The sequence below is a fragment of the Cyprinus carpio genome, chromosome A18, assembly GCF_018340385.1.
Source record: "Cyprinus carpio isolate SPL01 chromosome A18, ASM1834038v1, whole genome shotgun sequence".
Lineage (NCBI taxonomy): Eukaryota > Metazoa > Chordata > Actinopteri > Cypriniformes > Cyprinidae > Cyprinus > Cyprinus carpio.
In genome coordinates, this window is record NC_056589.1 from 2715565 (window position 1) to 2735887 (window position 20323).

General features: G+C 43.9%; 1 protein-coding gene across 1 annotated transcript in view; it reads right to left on the bottom strand.

Annotated features, from left to right (window-relative positions):
- Positions 1–20323, bottom strand: part of LOC109056877 (leucine-rich repeat and fibronectin type III domain-containing protein 1-like protein) — a 140051-nt gene that overhangs the window by 11506 nt on the left and 108222 nt on the right. The window contains exon 3 of the mRNA XM_042774768.1: positions 2951–4327. Coding sequence (XP_042630702.1) covers positions 2951–4327 — 1377 coding nt within the window. The remainder of the gene's footprint in view (positions 1–2950; positions 4328–20323) is intronic.

Genomic DNA, 20323 nt, shown 5'->3' on the forward strand with positions numbered 1-20323 from the left:
TAATTAAAAGATGCAAACTATATAATATGGGCAGCTACCCATTTTTAGAACAAAAACAATTGGATAATACAAGCAATAATGTTGTAAATAATGTTCAGTTTCTTCCACAGACAGATCATTTTGCTTTATAAGAGCTCAAAATATCTTTAGGAGCTACGGGTATTCATTTAGTGTTGCCTTATATGCTTTTTTTGACTCTCGAGGTGCTGGTATTGACTTGCATTTTATGAATCACCAATGACCTCGGTTTCAGCTTATCATTTACTTTACTCTTTACTGCAGAAAAAAGTCACATACATCTCGGATGGCATAAGAGTGAGTAAATTAACAGCGCATTTTAATTTTTGGGTGAACTGTCCCTTTAAGAGAGCATTTGCCAAGAGAACGCATGCTGTTATAAATGTACTCCATCTGACAAAACACCTTGCACTTCATTCAGGTCTTCATTTGGCACCACGCACACTGTGTCTCCAGCGCTCTTTCACCCAGACATCACTTAAAATTTAACCTGTCTTTTCGACTCTGTATTCTCACCTCGGTCTCAGTTTCTCAGCCACCATCTCCAAGTCATCCGTACTCCAAGCGGGAGTCAGGCGCATGCATTCTTAATTGATTCTGAAAGACTTTTAGATTACTCTGCAGCTCTATAAACCAGAGAACTCCCCTTGCCTTTTCCATAATTAATAGCAAATTGCTTTCTCTATGTATCTTTTCTTCTCTCTTAACCTATCCACAGGGATTATTGCAGAGTTAATTACATCCTTAAAGATCCCTTCAATGAGAAATCTTGGGTGGTGGGGTCACGTCTGAATGCTAAAAAGGAACATTAATGTAGTAGTTTCTGCGTCAGGGGCGTCAACATCCATACGCAAGCCAAAAATATAAGGCATCCACACAAAGGTTTGCTTGTCCTCTCAATATTTTACAAAGCATAAGATTGTGTTTTGAATTCGAGACATATTTCAACATCATTGCAAATAGACCTTCATTGTAATCTGTCAGGAGCATCTAAAATGAGGGCAAGCACTCGACACACAGCTTCGATTGTTATTCTGTTATTATTGTCTTCCTCATTGCACCTCGAGCTCTGTGATTTATTGAAGGGTGTCAATGCGTCGGCTCGTGGTTCCTGCTTTGCAAAATTCAGTTTGAATTGCATCAGGCTGAAAGCCAATCTGTCTGTGTGCTAATGAAAATCCTTCAAGAGCTTTTCTGACATGTAGAGCAGATATCCTAAAACAGCTGGACCCTTTGGGAAGCATCCTTTCTTTAGCACAGATCAAATAAAATGTCAAAAAATAAAAAATGCATGCATTTTATATAGTGCATTCATGATATTCTTGTGTCTTTGTTGGCTGGAACTCATCGAGGTCCATTTGTATTCATCAGAGCAATTGCAATGTTTCATTCCCTATCTGAATAGGATTCCGCCATAAGCCATTAACACCCCCAGTCTCAGATGCCAGCCTTTGCCTTTGAACAAAGACAGAATCAATTTGTTTATCTAATGCAGAATTACGCAGATTCAAAAAACCCATTTGGGGGGATAGACCATCCACAGTGCTCTCTCAAATAAAGCATTTGGAAAGAAAATGTTGCAGAGATTTTTAAAGCTTTCAAAAATTTTGGAATCAGCAGATCTTAGCATTTATAATTTTGCATTTGCAAACTTCATGGCAATCTGGACACTCAAGCAGCCTGTATTTTGCTACTAAATATCACTATAAGCCACTACTTGTTGAGAATTAAACTGCTGTAATCTTCATGTCACATTGCAATGTTTTCATGACTCTTATTTTCAATATACTTCAGAAAAATTAAATATGTCTCTGCTCATCAACCAGACATTTACTACAAAATAATCAGCTGTGTGTGCTGGAATTTAGAAACAGTGAAATGGGTGAATAAGTATTTTTAGCTTTTAATTATATAACTATTATTATTATAATGTTGGTATTGCTGCAACTGGGAATAAATTAGAAGCCGAAGTGGATTTAAATTGGTTGATCAGAGAGCAGAAAACCATGAGCTGGCTCTGAAAAATAAAATAAAATCACATTAATATAGGTAAAATCATTTTATTTTTCAATGGAAGGGGATAATAAAGTGTCTGGAGCAGCTCATTAAAAATACCCATGGACCGTCTGTCAACCTCCAGTGTAGAAACCTTCATTCATTAAAATAAAAGCAATTTAGCACTGATGCATCCTGACATGCCGCTCATGTCCTTATAGATTTCTACTTTCAATAACAAACGTGATGACTGTCTACAGTCTAACCATGTAGAAATTCAGTGCAAACCAGGGTTTTTATAGTTAACTAAAAAAAAAATAATAATAATAATAATAATAATAATAATAAATTGAAATAAAATTAAATGTTAAATATTAATATGAATTAATATAAATATTAAAATAAAATATTAAAAACATAAAAAAAACTTAAGACATAAAAATAAAAAGTATTAAAAATGACACACAAAATTGCAAAAAAAATAAATAAAAAATTCAAATGGAAAACAGAAAAATAAAATGTCATTAAAACTATTAATAAAAGCTATAGTAATAAATCCTCAGCTATACTAAAATAACACCAGTGCATATCATCGATGACAGACAGACAGAAAGCTATGCAATAATTACAGACATTTCAGATGATGCCAACAATTGTGAAGACTGTTCTTTTTTTTCATAATTGTGATGATGCCAACTTTAGATTCACATACAAAACTGTCAAATATTATGCTTATATTGTAATCATTATGAGTCTAACATGTTCGTTGTGTCTGTTTAACTGATTACATGATGTTTACTAACCACATAATATTTAGCTGTATATTACGTCCATATGGACACTCATCTCTGACTGATAACAGAATACACATCCCGTAATGATGTTTGGATGATATGTGTATTGTGATATACAAATAAACTTCTGTGATGAAACTGACCTGTATATGAGGATGTCGTCGGTGGAGCTGTTGTACTGGATCTGGTACATGCGAACTCCGGGGATTTGGCTTTGCGGAGGCCAGCGGATCATTGCTGAGCTTGAGGTTACTTCTGAGACGCTGACCCGCTGATCAGCTCGAGCCTGGCCGCCGGAACCACTGCTGTTAGACTTTATAGAAGTCGGCATGTCTGAGGGCCCCGGCTCTGGCTCCAGTTTGGGGTCGTAATGCGGCGAAGGGTTCACGACTAATTCCACAGGAGCAGTGGCTTCACCGGCCGCGTTCGAGGCTATGCAAGTGAACACACCTGAGTCCTTCACCGTGGCTGTTAAGATATCCAAAGAGCCGTTCTCGTAACATACGGTGCGCGTGGTGTTGCCGATCAGCTTCCCGTCCGGACTGACCCAGTGGACGGTCGGCTCGGGGTCTCCCACGGAGCGGCATCGCAGACTAACCTCTTGACCCTCCATTACGAACATCTTGGAAGTGTGCCGGGTGATCATAGGCGGCTCGCAGACGAACTCTTCCTCGCGAATCGTCCAGAAGTACTTGCCGGCCAAGTCTCGCGGGGACGCGCACGTCTCCAGATCGTCCTCCCGCGTCAGGCGGCGCAACCAAACCAGCTCGCAATTACAATGCAATGGGTTCCCGCCGAAACTGAGGACCAACGAGGTCAGCGGCGAGCCTTTCATTTTAGCATAGACTGGGATCCGTAGGAACAGAGGATCTGGGGGGATCTTCTTCAGCTTGTTGGACGTCATATCAAGTCGGGCGAGTTTATGAAGATTTGAAAATATCCCTTCGGGAACAAACTCGATGAGATTGTGGTCCAAACTGAGGGTGTTGACACTGGCTAGCATGGCTATCGTGTCCCACGGCAAGTCCACCAGATTGTTATAAGAAAGGTCGAGGTCCTCGAGAGTTTCTAGGAAGTCTTGGAAGGCTCCGTCGGAGATGCTGTGAAGCTGGTTGTTGGCGAGGATAAGGTGGCGCAGATTGACCAGCCCCTGCAGAAGGGTGTCGTCCAGAAATGTGAGCCGGTTTGCATCCAGATGCAGCGCGTGCAGATCCTGCAAGTCGGCGAAAGCGTACGGTTGGATCTGGCTGATGGTGTTGCGGGAGAGCGTGAGGTGTATGAGGCTGCTCATGTTAGCGAAGTCTTGGTGGCGCAGCGTGGTGATGAAGTTGTCCATCAGTCGCAGCTCGGCGGTCTGCCGGTCGATATTAGGCGGCACGAAGAGTAGGCCGGTTTTGGCGCACAGCACGGTGTACGAGGGCAGCAGGTTTTGGCAGGTGCAGCGTTTGGGGCACAGCATGGCGTAGGACGGCATGGAGAACAGAGCCAGGCACAGCAGCAGTTGCTCCATGGGTGCGCTCCTACAGGAATCAGAGCACAGAGGAAAACAGTTTAGCTCTCATGCTGAGTCTCTTCCCTCTGTCTGTGAGTCTCTCTTGACACACTATAACCTTCCCAAACACACACACAAGTGTCTGACGCTCTCGCATGCTGCGCTCAAGAGAGTGGTTTTATTAAACATGCAAAGACTGTCAGACACATTAAGACTCAAATCAGTGAAAGGGAAAGCTGAGCAGACACCGCAGCCGATGGTGAGGTTATACCTACTAGCATGTATCAAAAAATTAGCAAATACCCAAATGGACTTGCATTCACCCTATGCACATTTCCCTAATCAAATTAGTAGATTAACATTTTCTAACAACATGATGTCTGTGTTTCCCACATCTGCAGTTACAAATTGGCATATTATTCATGAATCCATTTTTCTAGCTGGATTCTTTTCTCTTTTTTTTAAAGGACAATGCAACCAAAATTATATTTCTTTCATGATGTATGGATGCATGTTTGTGCTTAAAAGAAAAAAAAAAAAAGAAAAGAAAAGAAAAAGAAAAGAAAAGAAAAGAAAAGAAAAGAAAAGAAAAGAAAAGAAAAGAAAAGAAAAGAAAAGAAATCCAGTCAAAAAAAAAAAAAAAAAAAAATATAGGACATAAAAATCCAAAACAATGTGTTTATACATTTGTATAAAAAAAAAAAAATATAGGAATTTAGGATCCAAAACAATGTGTTTATAAATTTGTATATTTTTTTTTACTAGGGATATGTCGGTATCAAATTTTAATGTTGCAATTAATTGCTAATGCTTTTATTATGGTGTACGGTATTATCACGGTATTGAGTGTAGTTTTATTTTAGTGGTGTTGTTAATTTTAAATTGGTTAGGTTTCTTTTTTTTCTTTTTTTTATTATAAACTGAACATTTAAATACAGTAAAGCAATACAGAAAAATATATAAAGTTAATGTTTTACACAGATTAAAGTGCAAAAGTTTTTTAAAGACCCATAGGTATCACTTTACAATAAGACCTCATTATCAGCATCTCAGACCTCGTGCTATGCATAACCTTTTGTGAAGTCATATGACTTTTCCCTTTCAGTCGGTCACTCTCGACGCCACGTCGGTGACCGACGAAAATCGGATATCGCTTCGATAGACCAATCTACTTCGAGTGTAAACTAAACGAGCCAATGCACATTGGCATGCAATTATTGCATCCAGCTGCCGCTGATCACAGCGTGAGTATAATAAGGCAGCAGGTGCAATGCATACCAGCTTTTCGCTTCGGAGCCGAGCGTTAGTATCGTTCTGCTCAACTGTGTCTGCTGTGAACTACGAGTTCAGCACGCTCTCGGAAGCTTCGTGTGTGTTGGCGAGACGGTGCTTCAGCGGTGGTCGTTCCAGCGTCGAGTGGATTGCACACTTCAGGCTGCACTACCCCCTGTCGTGTTGCAAGCGGCCAATTCCCCTGTGCTCCTCAGCACTAAAAGAGCATTTCCTAAAGAGCAAATTTCTCTAAAAGAGCTTCATGGGTGCGTCTTTGTAAAGACGACGGATCGTCCTTATAAGGATGCCGTATCACCCGTGCGTTTCTGGGTGCGGTCGTTACCTGGCAATTGGTGATGGTCACGATTGCTGCCTCACGTGTCTGGGCAAACACGCTGAGGTAGCTTTCGTGGATGAGTCATCTTCTCTCTGCGGGAAGATGACCGTCTCGGAGCTGTGAACCAGGCTCTGCTTCCTTCAAAAAAGGGGGGCGGAGTCCCGTTGCCGCTGCCGCGATTTGGGGCTCGTTCTGGCGGCCGACAGATGAAAACCATTTCCAGCAGTAGCACGGGCGGTTTGAGGATTATAGTGGTGGCAAACCCCGGTGTTTACCAACCCTCTGGGGACCATCACTCCTCTTGCATCTCCGATCCAGAGGAGTAACCCACGGAACGCGCTGGGCCCTCTTTAAAGAGCGTACCAGTGGTATCCAGTGGGCCTCCCCCTGACCAGATGTCGATCTCAGCATCGGAGGGAGAGCTGTCAGATGAAGATTCAGCTGTGCTGCTGCCCTCTGGGACGGTGGCGGAGCCTGAATTGGATCCGGAGATGACAGCTATGCTTTCCCGGGCCGCCGAGAGGGTAGGGCTCGAGTGGAAATCTCCACCGCGTCCCGAGCCCTCGAGGCAGGATGATTGGTTTCTCAAGGTGGCGCGCGCTGGTTTTCAGCGCCCCACCCTGGTGCCTTTTCTTCCTGGAAGTGCATGACGAGCTCACCAGGTCGTGGATGGCACCTTTTACTGCCAGAAACTGGCTGGTGGGCTCCTCCTCCCTCACCACCCTCGATGGCAGTGCAGGGAAGGGGTATTCGGTGATTCCCCCAGTGGAGCGGGCGGGGGGGGGGGTAGCGATGCAAGTGTGTCCTAAGTCTGCCTCCTGCTGGCGGGGAGACCCGGTGCTTCTTTCCCGGGCCTATAGGCATTCGTCTGGTCTAACCGGCGGTGCCTATATGGCTTGCGGGGAAGCTGCTTCTGCCTTACACGCTGTGGCGTTACTGCAGGTGCACCAGGCCAAGGCACTGAAGGACCTGCACGAGGGTGGTTACGATCCAGAAGTTCTGAAAACTCAGAACCGCCACTGGCCTCGCGCTCCGAGCGACGAAGGTCACCGTGCATTCTCTGGGTCGTGCGATGTCCACGCTTGTGGTCCAGGAGCGCCATCTCTGGCTGAGTCTGGCTTGAAATGAGGGACGCCGACAAAGATCAGTTCCTTAATGCCTGTGTCCCAGACCGGCCTCTTCGGTGACGTGGTCGAGAACCTGGCCCAGCAGTTCTTGGCTGCACGGGAGCAGACTGAGGCGGTCCAACTTTCTGCCCGGCGGGCAGCTGCTGCCTCCACCCGTCCGCCGGTTGCAACGCCCCAGCCTGCTCGTCACCGAGGGCGGCCCCCCTGCGTCCACCCGCTCCCGCGCCGCATCCGCAGCAGCCTCCAGCAAGTTGCGCCGTAGAGCTGGGCATAGACAGGCCGCCCCACCCGTCCTGGCCCCCGTCAAACCTGGCGGTGAGCGGAAGAGCAAGAGGCCCCGGGACGGGTGGCCCAGAGAGAGGTAGCCGCTTTCTGGGGGATGGTGAAAGCACCTCTCCCTCCCCTGGAGGAGGGCCAGGGGAGAATCTGGAAATCTCGACGAGAGAGCGGTTTTCTCTGTCTCTGGGTCCCAGGAGGGCACGGAGAGTTGCGGACGGCCAAACACCGGACCTCACTCATCCTCCTCCTTCGCGAGATGGCAGCAGCGGGCGGTTCGAGAGCGTCAACAAAGGCCCTACTCACGCACCCTCTGCCAACCCGTGGAACCAGGTGAGCCCTGCACCCCACACTCGCACCACACTCAGGCCTGCTCACAAGCCGCCCGAGATGGGTCCCTGTGTTCCACCTCGCTGCCCCACTGCGGGGTACGGCTGTGGTTCCGCTGGTCCCGCTTGTACGGTTTCTAAGCGCCTGGTCAGCGCTACCCAGCCCGTCTCGCTGGCTCCTGCGGATCATCAGCCTCGGCTATGCGATTCAGTTCGCCCGGCGTCCCCCCCAAGTTCAGCGGTATCCGCTTCACTACAGTGAAAGCGTCCGATGCCCCTGTTCTGCGGGAAGAGATCGCAGTCTTACTGGTGAAAGACGCGATAGAGCCGGTCCCTCCAGCCGATATGAGGACGGGGTTTTACAGCCCCTACTTCATTGTACCCAAGAAAGGCGGTGGGTTACGACCGATCTTGGATCTGCGAGTTTTGAACCGGGCCCTTCATCGGCTACCGTTCAAGATGTTGACTCAGAAACGCATCTTCGGGTGCGTCCGTCCCCGAGATTGGTTTGCAGCGATCGACCTGAAGGACGCGTACTTTCATGTGTCGATCCTTCCGCGCCACAGACCTTTTCTGCGGTTTGCGTCTGAAGGACAGGCATATCAGTACAAGGTCCTGCCCTTCGGGCTGTCCCTGTCTCCCCGTGTCTTCACGAAAGTCACGGAGGCGGCTCTTGTTCCCCTCAGAGAGCAGGGTGTTCGTATTCTCAACTATCTAGACGATTGGCTGATACTAGCACAATCTCGGGGTCAGTTGTGCGAACACAGGGACCTGGTGCTCTGGCACCTCAGCCTGTTGGGCCTTCGGGTCAACTGGGAAAAGAGCAAAACTCTTGCCAACGCAGAGGATCTCTTTTCTTGGTATGGAGTTGGATTCGGTCGAACAGACAGCACGCCTCATAGAGGAACGTGCGCGGTCGGTGCTAGCCTGCTTGAATACATTCAAGAGCAGGACAGCGGTCCCACTGAAAACCTTTCAGAGGCTCCTGGGGCATATGGCGGCCGCAGCGGCACTTACACCGCTCGGCCTGTTACATATGAGACCGCTCCAGCACTGGCTTTTATGGCCGAGTCCCGAGGTGGGCGTGGAAGCGCGGCACTCACCGGGTCCAAGTTACACCGGCCTGTCGCCAAACCCTCACCCTGTGGTCAGATCTTGCGTTTCTCAGGGCAGGGGTGCCCCTAGAGCAGATCTCCAGGCATGCTGTGGTTTACACGGATGCCTCTACCACCGGCTGGGGGGCCACGTACAACGGGCATGCAGTCTCAGGGGTTTGGACGGGCCCGCAGCTGCAGTGGCACATCAGTTGCCTAGAGTTGTTAGCAGTGCACCTTGCCTTGAACCGTCTCAAAGGTCACTTACGAGGCAAGCATGTGCTGGTCCGAACGGACAACACAGCGACCGTTGCGTACATCAACCGACAAGGTGGTCTGCGCTCCCGTCGCATGTCACAACTCGCCCGCCACCTCCTCCTCCTTTGGAGTCAGAAGGTTCTGAGGTCTCTTCGTGCCGTTCACATTCCAGGCCTGCTCAACCGTACAGCCGACGAGCTGTCTCGAGCAATGCTCCCAGGAGAATGGCGACTCCATCCCCTGACGGTCCAGCTGATTTGGAGACGGTTCGGAGCCGCTCAGGTAGACCTGTTTGCTTCTCCAGAGACCGCTCACTGCCAGTTGTTCTACTCCCTGACCGAGGGAAGTCTCGGCAGGGATGCACTGGCACACAGCTGGCTGCGGGGCCTACGCAAGTATGCGTTTCCCCCAGTGAGCCTTCTTGCATAGACACTGTGCAAAGTCCGGGAGGACGAGGAGCAAGTCTTGCTAGTGGCGCCGTATTGGCCCACGCGGACCTGGTTCCCCGAACTGGTGCTCCTCGCGACAGCCCCTCCTTGGCCGATTCCTCTGAGGAAGGATCTACTGACTCAGAGACGGGGCACCATTTGGCACCCGCGTCCAGACCTTTGGAAACTCCATGTCTGGTCCCTGGACGGGACGCGGAGGTTCTAGGTGACCTGCCCCAGGAGGTAGCGAACACCATCACTTCGGCAAGAGCACCGTCTACGAGACACGCTTACGCCTTGAAGTGGAACCTGTTCGTCGAGTGGTGTTCTTCTCGCCGAGAAGACCCCCGAAGATGCCCGATTGCGGTTGTGCTTTCCTTTCTGCAGCAAGGGCTGGAGCGAAGGCTGTCTCCCTCCACCCTCAAAGTCCAGGTTGCCGCTATTGCTGCGTACCATGGACCCCCGTGAATGGGAAGTCTTTAGGTAAGCATGACCTCGTCATCAGGTTCCTTAGAGGGGCCAGGAGGTTAAATCCTTCCCGGCCCCCCTCCATACCCTCTTGGGACCTGACTCTGGTGCTGAAATCACTACAGCAGGGCCCATTCGAGCCTTTGCATTCAGTCGAGCCAAAGTTTTTCTTTCATTGAAAACTCTGCTCCTGCTTGCACTGGCCTCCATCAAGAGGGTAGGGGACCTGCATGCATTTTCGGTCGGCGATTCGTGCCTAGAGTTTGGGCCGGCTGACTCCCAGGTAATCCTGAGGCCGCGGCCCGGCTACGTGCCCAAGGTTCCCACTACACCCTTCAAAGACCAAGTGGTGAACCTGCAAGCGCTGCCCCTGGAGGAGGCAGACCCAGCCCTAGCTTTGCTCTGTCCCGTCCGAGCATTGAGATGCTACGTAGACCGGACACAAAGCTTCAGGACCTCAGACCAGCTCTTTGTCTGTTACGGAGGCCGGCAGAAGGGGAATGCCGTCTCTAAGCAGAGGATGGCCCGCTGGATTGTGGATGCCATAGCCCTGGCTTATCAGGCACAGGGTGTGCCCTGCCCGTTCAGGTTGTGAGCTCACTCAACAAGAAGTGTTGCATCCTCCTGGGCGCTGGCTCGTGGCACCTCGCTGACAGATATTTGTAGAGCTGCGGGCTGGGCGAACCCTAACACGTTCGCTAGGTTCTATAGCCTTCGTGTAGAGCCGGTATCCTCCTGTGTTCTCACCTCAAACGGGTAGTGGCACCGAGAGGCCCCGGTTAGTGTCGGCTTGCTAAAACTGCTCCAGAGTGTCCGTACTGTAGAACCTGTTGAGATCCTCCATCACCCTAGGCAGCTGGACACGGCGGAAACGTCCGGCGCCAGGCCTTCATGATGAATCCGTGAGAACCATAGAAGGCTGGGTTCCATATTGAGACCTAAGCGGTACTCGTATGCGTATAGTCCACGGTATAGCCTTAGAGCCCGTGTTTCCCCGGCAGACTTCTGCCTTTCCAGGAGGGTTTGAATCACCTCAAATTTCTCCCATATACACCTAAACGGATGCTATATGTGTATTTGCTCCCGAGACCTCCTTCGGGAAGGATGGAGCCTCCGCAGCGTCCCTGTTCCAAGTGGAACGGGTACGTTTTTCCCAGTGTTATCCAGTCTCACCCAGTGAGGTAGTGGTTTGACAATGGTGAGTGGAGCTACTTGTTCCGAGCCCCGGCCTACACCTAATAGGGGCGCAGGCGGCTCGCACAGGGCACTGGAAGGGGCAGCACCCATGGCGCTTTGGTAGGGATCCCATTTTCGTCGGTCACCGACGTGGCGTCGAGAGTGACCGACTGAAAGGGAACGTCTCGGTTACGTATGGTAACCCTCGTTCCCTGAAGGAGGGAACGGAGACGCCGCGTCCCGTCGCCATGGTTGCTGTACCACCGCTGAGCCGCCGGGTCTCCGGCTCGGCTCCTCAGCGAAAACCTGGTATGCATTGCACCTGCTGCCTTATTATACTCACGCTGTGATCAGCGGCAGCTGGATGCAATAATTGCATGCCAATGTGCATTGGCTCGTTTAGTTTACACTCGAAGTAGATTGGTCTATCGAAGCGATATCCCATTTTCGTCGGTCACCGACGTGGCGTCTCCGTTCCCTCCTTCAGGGAACGAGGGTTACCATACGTAACCGAGACGTTTGTTGTGAATCGCTGCTTAGAAACTGCTTATTTTAATTTCACCAAAGCTGACGGTGAATGCAAGATTACTAGATTTTATCGCACAGTGTGGATGTGTTAATGCAGGCATCTATTCTCGTTTTATATAAAACTGCTGCCTCTGCCTTCCTTAACATATGCAGGATCTGCAACGGGGGCAAAAGAGAGAGAAAGAGAGGAGGGGCGGCTATAGTTTCACAGCAAAACCAATGAGCAAGAACGCAAACAGGAGAGAAAGAGTTGGAGGACATCTCCTTCGGAGCCGGCTGGTTTTAATAGCCCTTTGCTGTGTGAAAGTCAGGATATTTGACACCCGGTTCTGCCCCCCTGGAAATTCATATGTGGTATTGCAAGGCGTTAAAAAAAGGCTGCGAGAATATGAATTATTATTCTATGCCACTGCTTTCGCACGAATGATAATATCTGATTCATGGCTCTTTGTTTATTGCTTGTGCAAACCATTCCATTTTAATAACTTTTATGTAAAAGCACGTAAACACAATTATTTTTTCACCGCTCGCAAAGCCACCCTGAATATTAAGAGGTTCAGGCCTGCTGCTTATCTGCGAGGGATCTTTAGCTATCACTAGGAGTATTTTACCTCTTTCAACCAGTAGGGGGAAACATTGAGCTTCATTTTGGGCACAAAAGGGCCGACTGGCAGGAGTAAAACACAAAAGTGCTCGAGTGTGAGATAGTGTAGCGGCAGTGTGATGCATTCAGGCGAGCTTAAGCCCCCTCTCTCCATTACACACAGAAAACAGAGTCACGGAAACCCTCAAGAGAGAGCCATTATCCAGACAACTAACTAAGAAGAGCACTAAAGCAGTCTCTCACTTTAGTTTGCACTGGCTTTTTAGAGACACGTATATGCACTGGCATATGCATTTGCTCTGATATAGACATGCTAAACAGCCTTGATAAATGGAAAGGCTTGACAGACTTCCAAATACTGCACCAGGCTAGTTTCTCCCAATCAAACAGAGCACGAGCAGGATTACAGGAAAATCGGAGAGCGATTACACGCAGACGCCTCCTTAGGATGCCCCATGCCTTTCGTTTAATTCCAGAAACACGCTGACAACGTGATACTGTGCCGTGTTTTGTCATTATGACAATGTGAGAATAAATGGATTTATTCTGCATGGGATAAATGGATATGAATTGAATTTGTTGTAATGCATGAATGAATTTCAGCACAGAAACATGGTTAAAATACAGTGGAAACACCTCAAAGCGTTTCGAATTAGACCAAGATGAAATGTCAACATGGTCAACATTTTACCATGGCGTCCATCTCTCTCTTTCCCTCTCTGCATATCGGCAGGATTCATTAATATTTCAGAGAGGACACAGGCTGCTGTGCGGGTATTTGACACAGTTTGCAAAATTAACCCCTACTGCGCTGGAGCTCTTCTCTGGCAAATGAAGAGCAAACACAAATAATGCCTTATCATCCGTATGAATACTTTAGCAAGACTTTAGAAAACGCACAACGAGTAAAAAGGATGCAATAAAAAGTCAGAATTATTCATTAATTGGAGAGACCAATACTGATAAACAGTGCTGGACAGATTACTTACTAATTGTAGTGCATTAGTGATTACAAATTGCATATTGAAAAATGTAGTTGGTAACGCAGTCTTTTTAGATCACATGTTTTAGGTAATCTAATTGGATGTTTGACCTAACTCTTTTATCACATAGATTTGCAAAAGGATTATATCGTACCACACTGATATAAAAATACAAAGAAAAAGAAGACATATTCCATTCTTAGTAATAAAAGTATAAAAACAGTATAAAATACCTACTAAAAAAGATATAGGTAACACTTTACTTAAAGCCTTTATATATAATGCATTATAAATGCATTATTTATGCCTTGTAATGCACCTTCTAATGCATTGTATGATCTCATGTATAATTGAAACCACAGTTATAATACATTATAATATTTTGTTACAGATTTAGAAAGAGTAATGCATTAAAACATTACAAACAAACCTTCCATTACTATAATGCATTTTAATATTGGTTACAGATATTTATGATAATATATACTGCATTACAACCTACATTATGAATAGCTTTATAATGCAAGTAAAGTGTTACCAAGATATTTTATGATTATATAATCCAGTGACTATCAAGACCAAATGTCAATACAGTCAAGGTGAGATATACATAAATAGATTAGTTGGTTTGAAAAATTTAATACAAATGGATTACAAACGGAGAGATGCAAGATATCGTGCAATGTTTATGGCGGTCATCAAATGGTCAGTGATCAAGGTGGATGGTATAAAGTTCATAAGGTCCAATTTAAGGCACTGTACAGGAAGTGTATGCCAGAATTGGTCAGCATTGCACTCTTAAGACATCCCTGAAAACAGAGACAGGAAGACGTGCACACATTGCTATTACTGTAGTTAAATCTACTGAATGCTACTGCAATGAGAAATCATTCAATTAAAGCTGTGCAACAAATCTCAAAATGTGTCCTTTTTTGGTTTCCTATGACAATGGTTCAACATATTTTTTTTTGTTCCATCAGGGATTCATTATCATTGAGAAATAGCTGCAAGGTAGGATTGACACAGCTCCTCTCTCTCTGTGTCCTTTTTTAAAGAATTCAGGACAAAAATCGACTGAGAGATTAAAATACCGCTTGTTCTCAGTTGTAGGACTCTGAAATAAGTAATGCCAGTGCCAGTGTTACTATACAGTGGGTATAGAGAAGCATCCCTTTAAAAACCCTTTAAAATAATCACATTTTGTTGCTTTGCAGACTGAAATGTTTTATCCAGCTTTATATAATCAGAAATAAACCACTTATAACATCCAAGTGAAAGATAACACCAACATCTCATGAAAAAACAAAAACAGAATCATTGAGCTGGAAAAAGCATCACCCCTCCTAAAAATGACTTGTAAACTCAATCAGGTTCAGCTAATCACCTTCTCAGTGGCACACAAAGCCATTTGACTTTCAACTTTTCTGTTTTCGTTTTAGTAATTTTGTTGTTGTTTTGTCATTGTAAGTAGATTCTTTACCAGACGCTTTACTCCTTGCTGTATCTTTAGTGTTTCACAAGAGAATTTAGCAATGCCACAAACTGCACACAGATTTGCCAACACACCAGATTTCAGTATGAAGTCAAATATTTCTCATCAAAATCCTCCAAAACCAACTGATCTGAGCTGTGCTCGCCACATCATCTGTGAACTGCACGTCTCTTTTATTTCTCCTGAGGATACGATGCAACACGGCAGAGAAGTGAGCTATAAAAGAGCAATGAAATATTCATCTGAGGTGTGTGTGTGTGTGTGTGTGGTATCCTCTAATGTTATGCAGATTACACAGAGGTCTCTAACCTGCCCCAAAAAGATGCATGATGATTGTGTCAGTGTACTGCTCCTGTGTCTCCTATTCTGCCTTTCGTTGCTCATTTACAGCCGAGCAAACAGCAGAAGTAGGCTGTGATATTTAAACAAAGAGAGACCTCTTCACTTCTTCACCCTCGCTGACTCCGTGTCCCGCAGAGGACTGGCTCCTTTCACCTGGCTATCAAAAAATGATAGTCAGACTGTGCTAACATGCACCAACCGCATACTACTACAAAACACTAAAGAATAGATGCAATTACTGTATGACTGACTATTCACTCCTGATTGACCTGATCAGCATTTAATGCCCAACCATCCCTGATTTTAATGTACACAGATGGGAGCTCTGGATCCGGTCGGGATGCACTGTACTTTGACCATTTGAGTGCTGAATAATTGTGGGCTGTTGTGGTTTGACAGGAGAGCGGGTCGAGTAAACGCTCGCCAGGCTATTAGCCTTTGCTGTGCATTAAACAGGCTGTCCAGACCTGCGCGCATTAGCACACATTAAAGCTCAGAGGTGAGTGTTTCACAGATGAGGGTGTTACAGCAGATGTTTGTGCCCAGTGTTTTGACCACGCTTTCACCAAAAACACCTCCTACTGTTAGAAAACAGCCATAAACTACAATACAGTGTCATGGATTCATGGATATGCAACATGTTTTATAAACTAAACACAAGTTGGTACTGGAGTTATTACCATTGTGCTGTAATGTACAATATATACATTTATTAGCATATCATAATATAAACATGTTAGATATAATAGTATACACCAGTGCTATTTTACTATGTTTTATTAATATTGTGATTAAAAAAAGTTTTTCTGTTTTCATTTTCATTTTAAAGTTTTAGTAATTTCACTTTGCGCTTTTGTCATTTTTATTAGTTATTTTTATGTCTACACAGTATTTTTACATTTCTGTTTTAGTTTTAGTTATCATGTTGAACTAATGATAAATATTGGGTTTTAGTTTTGGTTAACTATAATAACCCTGGTATATACCGTATAACTTAGTCTTTATCATTTAAATAATGAGCCTAGTTTATGGTACTATGAAGTTTTGTGATTATATGCTATAAAATATAAAATTATTTATTCGTCCTGCAGCAGAATTTACATGATAGATTTCACATTTCACAGTGTGTTTATGCCTTTGCTTTATATTCACTTGCAATAGAGATCCATAATGTTTATGAGATATCTCATAGCCAATAAAGTCACCCTCCCTGTCCAAAAGACCATCATGCCTCAAATACACTCGTAACATAACACAACGCATCCTTTTATACAGCAGCGCAACCAAATAGAGAATGTCTTTTAGATGACTTTACATTCAGGAAGCAAAGAAGATGCACTGAATTTCAAATAAATATAAACTGAATTCACTGAAATCCATATACCTGCTGTGAATTTAGCATGAAATAAATATTAATTATCCATCAGCATATAAATTGTGTAAATTGTTTACAAGGGATTCCAATTAGAGCATATTATTATGAATTTATATATATATATATATATTTATATAAGGGATTCCAATTAGAGCATATTATAGATGGTAGGTATAGTATATATATAGTATGTTATAGTACAAAAAATCAAAGATTATTGGAGTTTGTTTTTTATTGGAGTTTGTTTTATTTTTTTTTTTTTAATTGTTTTTTTTTTATTTTGTTTGTTATTTTTTCTTAATTATTCGTAACTGTTTGTGCAGTTTACTAGCAATTTCTAAGTGAAACTTGTTTCTTTCTTTCTTTCTTTCTTTCTTTCTTTCTTTACTCATCAGGGAACACTCAGATCCAGATGTGTCCAAATAAATCATATAATTATTGACATTTTATCATGCTGAAAGAAATGCATCTGTCATGTGAATGTGTTGAATTTCCTTGAATTGCACTTTCAGTATCTTCCTGTCGCTCCAATCCAAATTCTGTTTAATGTCCCGTGGCGAGTGGCCAGTTCAGGTCAAATTCTCAAGGAACTGAGAGCCAAATCTTAAACTTCACCCATCCCATGCAGTTATACAGACGACATTGACGTTCACAGTAATTCACTCTGTTTCTAGTGCACCTTATCACCCACAAAACAGTTCCTCTTTCTCTAGCCAAACAAACAGGCAGTGTGATGGACAGAGGAGAGGTAGCGACACACAGCGGACACACGCCTGACAGATCCATCAGCGCTGCCTTCCCTCGCAGTCACCGCTACCATGGCTTCCAGGGCCTGGATGTCACTCCGATTATACAAACAGCAAACATCCTCTCTCCGTCCTTCCCTGTTTCCAGCCCGCCGTCACTCAGCCTGCGCCTTGCGTGCACTGAGGCTCTCGCTGTCAAACACAGGACACGTCAGGAATGGGACTGAGGCACAGTCATGCTAATCCTCTCACTGCCTAACATTAAATGCTATTAGCGCTGCTAATTACTTTATCATCACCTTCATCATCAGCCCCTTCAACCACAACCTCTCTCCAGCCGAGCAACTGCCATTGAGACTATCTATCTATCTATCTATCTATCTATCTATCTATCTATCTATCTATCTATCTATCTATCTATCTATCTAACTACCATTTTTTCCGGTGGGGGTGATTGTGATTTATACCGGTGGAGATGCTAATGGAACTAAATTGACAAAGTCTAGTGGTATAAGGAGATTTTATTACAAGTAATTTATTACTATTTATTATTATTAAAAAAAAAAAAACAACAACAACAACAAAAAAAAAAAACACCCAAAATACATGTGATTGCATTCTATATAAAACAATTCAAAATAAATAAAATTGCAAATAAAACAAATATTCCTGGAGTAGGTTTTACAAGAAAATAATATTTCAGTCGTTCTACTTCACAAATTCACATTTTATTAAATGTGATATTTGCTGGGTTTTTTTTTTTTTTTTTTTTTTTTGCTACACAATTTCACAAATTATTACAAAGTAAAACATCAAAAGTTTATGATTTCAGCATTATCAACAACAACAACAACAACAACAAAATTCAAGGTAAAAGTTTTTTTTTTTTTTTGTTTAAATTATTATTATTATTTCTATTTCATTAAATATTTAAAATTAAATAAAATAAATATATATATATATATATATATATATATATATATATATATATATATATATATAAAATATATATTTATTTATTTTATATATATATATATATTGGTAGGTTTCTGTTGGTCACACCACAAGGGACAAAATGAATCTTTATTCAAAAACTAAAACATGCTCATCATAGCGGATGTGTATTCAATTCACTGCGTGCATGAATATCATCTTTGAATAAATTGTCATTGACCTACATAACTCAGTTTCTGTAAACTCATTTCGTAGTCAAACCAGAAAACAAAGGTAAAATAAGTATAGAGATATTATTAACTAAACATAATATCTCCATATATTTGTGAAACTACAGTGAACATTAAATGCCGTCAAATAAGCTCAGCAGTAGAGGACTGATGTGTTCGTGACTTTAAAGTAAATGCTGTTGTTGCTGTTGTTTAGTGGTTGTGTTTCGCCCGAGGATGTGAACCGTTCTGTAGGACGTGTGCTATTTCGCCAGAGGACGGAGGCAAGGAGGACACGGTGCAAATCATCAAGGCATAAAGCACACAACAGTTGCAGATGCTCTCATGTCTGCTATTAAAAAAAAAGCTGCAGAATGGAACAGTTTTGCCTCCAGATGAAAACACTCACCTCAACCGAACTCACAGACCTCACAGCAAGTAAACACTTGTTTTGATTGGTGATTTTACCTACACCCAGCCGCACTCAGGTGTGCCTTTGAAAGAAAGGTATACGGAGAGAAAATAAGGACACCTACACACTTTATGCCAAAGCACCCTAGACATCTATACATGCTTACTTCATATACCCCTCCGTGAGACCTTGTATGTCTACAGTCACACTGAGGAAATGAATGCTATTGTGCAACATCTCCATCTGGCCTTGCCGATGTGAATAGCTGGTTATATGGGCATCTCTTTCTCTTCTTTCTGAAGGCTGGATCAGCTGAAGACCCGATCTTTCCTCATGAAGCGAGGAGGAAGAGAAAGATTCATATCCAATTATCATCGCTCAGGAGGTCTTTGTTATTCAATTTCAGAACTGCTAACTAGCATGGATACATGCTGTTTTGGGCAGAGAAAGAAAATGAGTAAAAACGAGCATCTCTTGGTTCCCTTGGCTGCCGGAGCCGGAGCTCAGTATGGACTGGAATTCTAATGCTGGGGTAAAGTTCGCCTCCGGTTATTCCGGCGTTCAGCTGAGGCGGAAGCGTGTTAGCGGCCATATTGGACACTGGCTCTCATCTTCTTGGCAAACATCAAACAAACGCTTTTCTTCTCTTGTTTTTTGACACTTTCTTTCTTAGCCCATGGCTAGAGGAAGGGTTTCCAGGGATAATGATTGGTGTCAGTTCCAGCAAGATTTGGACAAGATATAAAGGGGAAAAAATGACAGCTAGTGGCCCAAAGGAATGTTAAAGGATTATTTTCAGAAAATGAAAACTCTGGCTTGTTTTACTCACCATTGTGTCTTTCGAATAACCTTCTTTCTTCAGTGGAACACAAAAGAAGATGCTTTGTAGAATGTCCAAGCTGCTTTTTTACATGTTGATGATTGATTGATTGAGGGGCATTAAGTAAAAAAAAAAAAAAAAAAGAAATGTCACATTAATGCAGCTGTTCTAATTAATAATAAAGAACAAAACACCTTTACAAATATGCAATTTGTCTTATTAAGTAGACCTGCATTCTTTATTATTATTATAATTTCATAGAGGAAAAAATGAAGAGTGATTTTACTTTGCTTCTTGCTCTGTGACACTTTTAAAGTGAAGTCTGGTGAGAGGAACTAAAAGTTCTATCCAAAACAGATAAACGTGAATCTCGCATTCATACATATCACAGCAGTTCACATTTGAAAATGAAGTACCACCTACACTGAGCCTAACCGATAGTGCTAACAAGAGCAAACATGAGATAAAAACCCATTTGCTGGAGCAAACATGTCATTTTATCTTGCTTCTATAAGTGTTTGAGCTCTTTTCTGGTGACTTGTATTCCATGGGACTCGAACAGAGCTTTTCAAATCACAGGTGCAATGCTGTACCGGGTGCGCTAACGAGCAAGTTTACTACATCAGAAAAGCTCTATATATGGAGCTGGTTATGTGATGCAAATGTCAAAATGTATTAGTTTACAATCATGCACTATGGTAAAAGTGTTTTGAGTTCAAAATCCACTAGCATTCATGTCAGCTGGAAACAGCAGTGAATTGTAAACAAAGGTATGTTTTTTATTATTATTATTA